We start from the raw sequence: 8,247 nt of genomic DNA on the forward strand, positions 1-8,247 counted from the left end.
TTACTGAAAAAGACAACATTAAGAATCATTCTACTCATCTTGTAACTCATTGACGGATCTCATTCTTAACCAGTTTTGGACTTCTACCTTTGAGGGGGATTTGGTCCATACCCCCTGTTTGAGTCCCTACAGTTGAATTCTCAACTTCTATGTGGCATTCACACAGGAAGGAAATCTGGACCTTCCCTTTCTAGGGTAAATAAACCATTTATATGTAGATAACTTCTAGACTGGAGTTCAGTTACTCAAGGAATTGTTCAGAGTGGACACTGTTGCTGTGGCACAATGCGCTTCAATCGGAAAGGCTATCCAAGAGAGCTTGTCTGTTAAAAAAAAAAATAAAAAAAAAAAAAAAAAAAATGAGAGGGGACTGTGCAGTGCCTTGCAGAATAATGAGCTGCTAGCTCTGAAATTTGTAGACAGGAGGGATGTGTACATGCTAACTACCATTCATGATGAGTACTTCACCTTTGGCTGTTTGGGGTCAAGTTGCTCAAGTGCGCAAAACTGTGTGCAGTTTAGACTACAATAAGCACATGGGTGGAGTTGATAGAGTAGATAAAAGGTTGGAACCTTACACTGCTGCTCGTAAGGCTTATGTTTGGTATAAGAAATTAGCGGTTCACCTGTTCCACTTGGCATCTTTTAACGCTTTTGTTGTGTTCAAGGATAGTTCTCCAGAGTCAAGGATGACATTTGTGAAATTTCAGGAGTCGGTCATAGCAAGCCTTGTTGTGCTGGAACAGGCAAAAGTTCCTAGAGAAGCAGTGGTGGAGGATGTGGCTAGATTGAAAGATCGTCACTTTGCTGAGAACATTCCCCCCACGGCCAAAAAAGACTTTCCTGCTAAGAGATGTAGAGTCTGTGCTCGAAGAGATATCAGGAAGGAAATTAGTATGTACTGCCCTATTTGTCCTTCAAAGCATGGGTTGTGTGTATGTGACTGTGCCAGGAGTTACCACACACAGAAATATTATTGGGAAATAACATGAGCATAAACAGCTGTTTTATATTTTCGTATATTCAGTTTCACGGTTGGCATTACTGTCATGTATACAGAGCTTTTGTGTTTTGTACTAATTTATAATTAGTGGTTTCTTTGTTTAAAAACAAAAAAGAAGTGGTGGTGGTGTGCATGGAGTGGCGCTTGGCTGGCGATGTGCATGGGGTGGTGCTAGGCTGGCGGTGACTTTATGTCACCGAAATACGAGGAAAAAGTGTTTTTTTAGCCAAATTTTGATGTTTGCCAAGGATCCTGGGTTAGAAAACACTGGGGGAATTAACGCAAGTCACACCTCCCTGGACTCCCTCGGGTGTCTAGTTTTCAGAAATGTTTGGGTTTGGTAGGTTTCCCTATATGGTTGCTGAGCCCAGGACCAAAAACGCAGGTGCCCCCCACAGCAAAAACACTTTTGGATTTGATCATTTTGATGTGTCCACATAGTGTTTTAGGGCATTTCCTTTCCCAGGCATTAGGCCTACCCACACAATAGAGGTACCATTTTTATCGGGAGACTTGGGGGGAGGGACGGATGCTGGGGGGAGGGAAATTTGTGGCTCCTCTCAGGTTCCAGAACTTTCTGTAACCGAAATGGGAGGAAAAAGTGTTCTGTTTGCCAAATTGTGAGGTTTGTACAGGTTTCTGGGTAACAGAACCTGGTGAGAGCCCCGCAAGTCACCCCATCTTGGATTCCTCTGGGTGTCTACTTTAAAAAAATGCACAGGTTTGGTAGGTAATCATTAAATACAACAATGCCCTAACGGGGAAAGATCAACAAATTAATTATATATCATAAAACAACATAGGTGAAAACAAAAACACTATTTATTCATATAAATATATATATTCATTTATTTACTTATACATAAATATCAATTTAATATATTCATCCTATATGGACAACCCATCTAGTAAAACAACACACCAAAGAACAGATAGTGTGTGAAAAAGTGCTCGTGATAGATAGAAAGAAGAATACATATTCCAATTAATCAAAAACCTATACAAAAAACATTAAAAACAGTCGGTTGGTTCTTTTCAGTTTGCTGCAGTAACTCCATTCCAAATCCTCAGAGATTCTAAATCAATTCCTTTAATCCTCTAAATATCCTCTGCAGAAATCAATCCAGACTATGATATATCCTCAGACTTTTCAATTCTTTTACTTGTCTACTTATGAAGAGATCATATCTAATTTTAAAATATCATTCCTCCTCATATACCGGGTCACCAATCAATTCCATTGCACTCTTCATTCATGCGTTCACGCTCAGTCTTCTGAAGGCTCACACGTGAATGAAGAGTGCAATGGAATTGATTGGTGACCCGGTATATGAGGAGGAATGATATTTTAGAATTAGATATGATCTCCTCATAAGTAGACAAGTAAAAGAAGTGAAGAAGTCTGAGGATATATTTAAGGGACTCCCATCGTACTAGTCCTGAAGACCCATTGTGGAGCTGGGATTTGGCCCAAGGTATAGAGGGGTCGAAACGTCGACGGATATATCATAGTCTGGATTGGTTTCTGCAGAGGATCTTTGGAGGATTAAAGGAATTGGTTTAGACTCTCTGAGGATTTGGAATGGAGTTAATGCAGCAAACTGAAAAGAACCAACCGACTGTTTTTAATGTTTTTTTTATAGGTTTTTGATTCATTGGAATATGTATTATTCTTTCTATCTATCACGAGCACTTTTTCTCACACTATCTGTTCTTTGGTGTGTTGTTTTACTAGATGGGTTGTCCATATAGGATTAATATATTAAATTGATATTTATGTATAAGTAAATAAATGAATATATATATTTATATGAATAAATAGTGCTTTTGTTTTCACCTATGTTGTTTTATGATATATAATTAATTTGTCGATCTTTCCCCGTTAGGGCATTGTTGTATTTAATGATTATCTTCTACACAGCCCGATCGGGTTTTTGGGTTACCCTCTGTGGTTTATAAGTACAGGTTTGGTAGATGTCCCTAGGTGCCGGCTGAGCTAGAGGCCAAAATCCACAGCTAGGCACTTTGAAAAAAACAGCTCTGGTTTCTTTGGGAAAATATGATGTGTCCACGTTGTGTTTTGGGGCACTTCCTGTCCCGGGCACTAGACCTACCCACACAAGTGAGGTGCCATTTTTATAGGGAGACTTGGGGGGGGAACGCTGGGTGGAAGGAAATTTATGGCTCCTCTCAGATTCCAGAACTTTCTGTAACCGAAATGTGAGGAAAAAGTGTTTTTTTAGCCAAATTGTGAGGTTTGCACAGTATTATGGGTGACAGAACCTGGTGACAGCCCCGCAAGTCACCCCATCGTGGATTCCCCTAAGTGTCTATTTCCCTAGGTGCCAAGTGAGCTAGAGGCTAAAATCTACAGCTAGGGACTTTGCAAAAAAAACACGTCAGATTTCAATGTAAAAATGTGATGTGTCCATGTTGCGTTTCCTGTTGCAAGCATTAGGCCTACCCACGCAAGTGAGGTACCATTTTTATCGGGAGACTTGGGGCAACACAGAACAGCTAAACAAGTGTTATTGCCCCTTATCTTTCTCTACATTTTTTCCTTCCAAATGTAAAGCAAAGTGTAAAAAAGACGTCTATTTGAGAAATGCCCTTTAATTCACATGCTAGTATGGGGACCCCGGAATTCACAGATGTGCAAATAATCACTGCTTCTCAACACCTTATCTTGTGCCCATTTTGGAAATACAAAGGTTTTCTTGATACCTATTTTACCTCTTTATATTTCAGCAAATGAATGGCTGTATACACGGTACAGAATGAAAATCCATTGAAAGGTTCAGCTCATTTATTGGCTCTGGGTACCTAGGGTTTTTGATGAACCTACAAGCCCTCTATGTCCCCGCAACCAGAAGACGTAACAGTATATTGCTTTCAAAAATCTGACATCACAGGAAAACAGAGTAAAATGCGGAGAAATTTCAATATTTTTTTATTTCAGCTGTTATTTTCTGTAGGAAAACCTTGTAGGATCTACACAAATTACCCCTTGCTGAATTCAGAATTCTGTCTACTTTTTTAAAAATGTTTAGCTTTCTGGGATCTACCATTGGTTTCACACCCATTTCTGTCCCTAACTAGGAGGCTGAAAACACAAAAAATAGTAAAAATGGGGTATGTTCCAGTAACATGCCAAAATTGTGTTAAAAAAATGTGGTTTTCTGATTCAAGTCTGCCTGTTCCTGAAAGCTGGGAAGATGGTGATTTTAGCACCGCAAACCCTTTGTTGATGCCATTTTCAGGGGAAAAAACAAAAGCCGCCTTCTGCAGCCCTTTTTCCCCATTTTGTTGGGAAAAAAACTAAATTTTCGATGTATTTTGGTTAATTTATTGGTCTCCTTCAGGGGAACTCACAACGTCTGGGTACCCCTAGAATCCCTAGGATGTTGGAAAAAAAGGACGCAAATTTGGCGTGGGTAACATATGTGGACAAAAAGCTATGAGGGCCTAAGCGCGAACTGCCCCAATTGGCCAAAAAAAGGCCTGGCACCTGAGGGGTAAAAGGCCTGGCAGCAAAGTGGTTTAAAGTCACTACTGACCATTGGATTTCAAAAATTAGGGGGGGTGGTGCTAGGGGCACATAATTTGCTAGTGATGGTGCCAGAAACCGAAACGCACAACATTCTACATCCCAGGGAGTATAAAAATCAAATATATGTGAAGGAAGCCCCCAGGAGTAACCGCAACTCTTAGTTTGATGATGGTCCTCCTAGCCCACTTAGCCTCCAAATGTTTGGGTCTTCGCCTCTGAGCTAGCCACTTCCTGTCGTAAGGAATGGGAGAATAGATAAAGTTGCAATGGTCGGTATAACTAGAAAGGGTTTCCCTTCATGTCACCTTACAGCCAATTGTGAAAATGTAATCTTCATATCAAGTGTGAGGAGGGTTGTATCAAACGTAATCGAGGCTGAGAGGACCGCCAATGTCATAGGGTCATTGCTTAAGGAGTGAAGCATGCGCGCTCCTTTCCATTGTTCTAAAAGAAAATAAATACGACTCTGCCTTATAGCAAAGGAAGTCCCCCTGTACAGTAAAAATACAATTTTGCCTTGTTCATGTCTTCAGAACGTAACGTTGAGAGTCATAAACGTCCATTTCACAACCAATGGATTCTGGGTGTTTGCCGTCTTGGTCTGTTGCACTAAAGCACATTTTATGCACACTATTCCTAAACAAAAGCTGAAGGCCGAAAACGCAATGTCCTAATGGCAAGCAGCAAAGGTAGCAACAGTTGTCAGGAAGCATTAAACAGTATCCCGTTTTTTCCTGAACTCACAGAGGCTTATTGAAAGTATTACGCAGCGCTAAAAGTTGTTACCATGTATTTCCGCGCCAGCCGGTCTACAGGGTCCACGCCCGTTTCACAGTCCATGTCACAAGGGTCTAAAGAGCAAGAAAGATAAAAATCAATTCCACTATCGGGTGCATTATGGGATTTCTCCTTGGCACACATAATGTAAAGAGAAACGAAGGCGACGCTTCAAAGTCGGCTTATTTTAAAAAACTGAGTTTTAAATAAAACTGCCAAAAATACGCTCCCCTCATCTTGCACCCGCGACACTTAAGTGAAAAGAGTTTCGGTCCCGTGACAAGGACTGACTTTTACTGGGAGTTAAACTGGGAGTTGCGAAGCACCTTCGATAGCAAGCGAGCTGCTGACACAGGGCTCCAGCTTACGCCGCCGTCTCCTCCCGCCGGCGGACATCCTCCTAGTCGGCTGGAAGCGGCCCCACAGTGCTCTGCTATATCTGGAGCACGCCCCCTGGCGCCCCTATCGCTTCTTGACATCGAAACTGGCAATGGAAAATTGGTGCTGTATAACGAGGCGGTGAAGTGCTTTGAGGAGGACAAGCAATTTACTACGTAAAATCTCAGTGTTAGTGATTCAGTCGTGCGTAACTTATATACTTTGTCATGCTTATTAGGCATTGTCACGTATTTTGCAATATTCGTTTCGTTTTCATTTTGTTATGTCGCGCGGTAGGCACGCGCCGCATGCAATAAAGACGCGAGTCAGTTTGACGTGTACCGTCTTTATTCAAACTCTACTCGTTCACTGCCGATTTCCCGGCCTCGTTACCCTTTATATCCCCTCCCTCCTGTCTTCATGGTGCGATCCATCTCGCACCTCCTGTAAAGTGGTCACTCCTCGTTCCCCCCTTCCGGATCTCTCTCGATGATGTTGGCGCTTTCCGGCGGCAACACTACATCCCTCCCCAACGGGGAAGAGAGTAGGAATAACTTTGAAAATGTTAATAAAAGAACATATATACACCCACTGTCTCCGTGGTATTAGTAGGCCTAGGGGTTTACCTGGATTGCTGTCTATTCAAATTGGTCACATGCGAAATCGGCGTACCACCGTGATGGACCTGGGTTGTGTCTCAGCATGTATCTTCCTCTGCCGGACCGCCCTGATGCTTGGACTCTTTCTTCAATCGGGTCAGGCGTTCTTGTTCCTGAGGCTTGGGTTTGGCCCCGTTCCGTTGACGGTTGACCTGCCTGGTGTTCCGGGTTGTTTCCTGCTCCTTCACCTGTTGTATCCCAACTGTCGGGCCCCATATCTGACTCTGTCCCCTCCTCGGTACTGCTCCTGTCATTTCCGCTGGGTGTCTCCTGGGACAAATGCTTAAAAAACACCACATTACGGGTTACAGTTTCTGATCCTCGTCGAACCGTCAACATGGTGCCTTTTATGGTGGTCACAGTCCACGGCGCGTTTCAAAAGGCAGACGGAATTTGCTGCCTGGGTGGAGATCTTTGGCCAGGACGGTATCCCCGACTTGCATCCTTGTCTCCCAGGTTCTTCTTGTCTGGGAGGCTTGCATATTTGCGGCGTTTCTCCTTGCTGCTGACTTGTTTGGTGGTGGGGTTTGTGCCGCACAGGATGGGTGATGCGGGATGGTGTCCATCACTGTTCTGCCAGAACAGAGTTGGCTTGGCTCCTGTGGTGGCGTGAGGTGTGACTCTGTACTCTCTCCGGAATTTGTAAATTGCTCTTTCCGGGTTTTCTGCTTCTGGAACCGCGATGCGGATGACTTTGTTCAGGATTTTCACAAACCTCTCTACCGCCCCATTTGCCTACGGCCACCGGGGTGTGATGCGCCTGTGTTTAGTGTTCGTTGACGCTAGAAATTCCGCCCACTCGTGGCTATTGAACGGGGGCCCATTGTCCGTGCGTATCTCTCCGAAAAACCCGTGAGTGGGCATGAGTTTTTTTCGAACTTGGGAATGATGGTGTGCGCGGAGGTTGAATGTACTACCTCCACCTCAGGATAACGCGAGTAGTCGTTGACCACAATGATCATGTGAGAGCCATCGGGCAGAATACCAAAATCCGCGCTTACTCTTTGCCATGGTGCTGAAGGTCCTTGCTCTGTTATGACTGGTGCTGGGGGGGTCAGGGTTGCCACTGGCTTGGCAGACGAGGCATCTTTTGACCGTGTCTTCGACTAACTTGTCAAGACCTGGGAACCAGACTTTGTTCCTGAGGCAGGCCTTGGACTTGACAATTCCTTGGTGTGCTCCGTGTGCAAGGGACACTGCTCTGGTTGTGAGGCTGGAAGGAATCACCAGGCGGAATCCCCATAGCAAACAGCCTTCTTCACTTACCGAGAGCTCCTGGCGTACATTGAATAGGGCGTGTAGACAGGCTTGGGCTTGTTGCATGCGGAACGAGTCTGGCCGCTGGAGCGGCCTCCATTCCCTTGTACAGGTGGCTGCTATGGCTAGTTGTAGGCATTCGTCTTGTTTGGTCGCCGTCACCACTTCGCTGAGTGGTATGGGTAGAGGTCGTGCTCATTCTACTACCAACCTCACGTACTCTTCCGTTTCCTGGGCTTTTTCAACTTCCTGGGATGTGGCTGGGCGTGCGTGTCTGGATAGGAAATCCGCTGGTTTTTTTGTGCCTGGTTGGTAGTCGACCGTGAAATCGTACTCCTGGAGTTGCAGGATCCATTTCTCGATTCTTGGTGGTTTAGAGGATGACCCTTTGAACAGGGGCAGTAGAGGCTTGTGGTAGGTGTAGGAAGTTGGCTCTGTATGTGCTATTTCAAAGTAAGGAATAGCATGCACAGAGTCCAAGGGTTCCCCTTAGAGGTAAGATAGAGGCAAAAAGAGATAATACTAATGCTCTATTTTGTGGTAGTGTGGTCGAGCAGTAGGCTTATCAAAGGAGTAGTGTTAAGCATTTGTTGTACATACACAAAGGCAATAAATGAGGAACA

At 44.1% G+C, this 8,247-nt stretch overlaps 1 protein-coding gene across 1 annotated transcript in view; it reads right to left on the reverse strand.

Moving 5' to 3' along the window:
* LOC138259764 (uncharacterized) overlaps nucleotides 1-5,793 on the reverse strand; it is a 607,309-nt gene extending 601,516 nt beyond the window's left edge. The window contains exons 1-2 of the mRNA XM_069207649.1: nucleotides 5,657-5,793; nucleotides 5,340-5,404 (exon numbers count right to left, since the gene is read on the reverse strand). Of these exons, the coding sequence (XP_069063750.1) occupies nucleotides 5,340-5,404; nucleotides 5,657-5,726 (135 nt within the window). The 5' untranslated portion in view covers nucleotides 5,727-5,793. The remainder of the gene's footprint in view (nucleotides 1-5,339; nucleotides 5,405-5,656) is intronic.
* Nucleotides 5,794-8,247: the final 2,454 nt, after the last annotated feature.

The sequence above is a fragment of the Pleurodeles waltl genome, chromosome 9 (assembly GCF_031143425.1).
Source record: "Pleurodeles waltl isolate 20211129_DDA chromosome 9, aPleWal1.hap1.20221129, whole genome shotgun sequence".
Lineage (NCBI taxonomy): Eukaryota > Metazoa > Chordata > Amphibia > Caudata > Salamandridae > Pleurodeles > Pleurodeles waltl.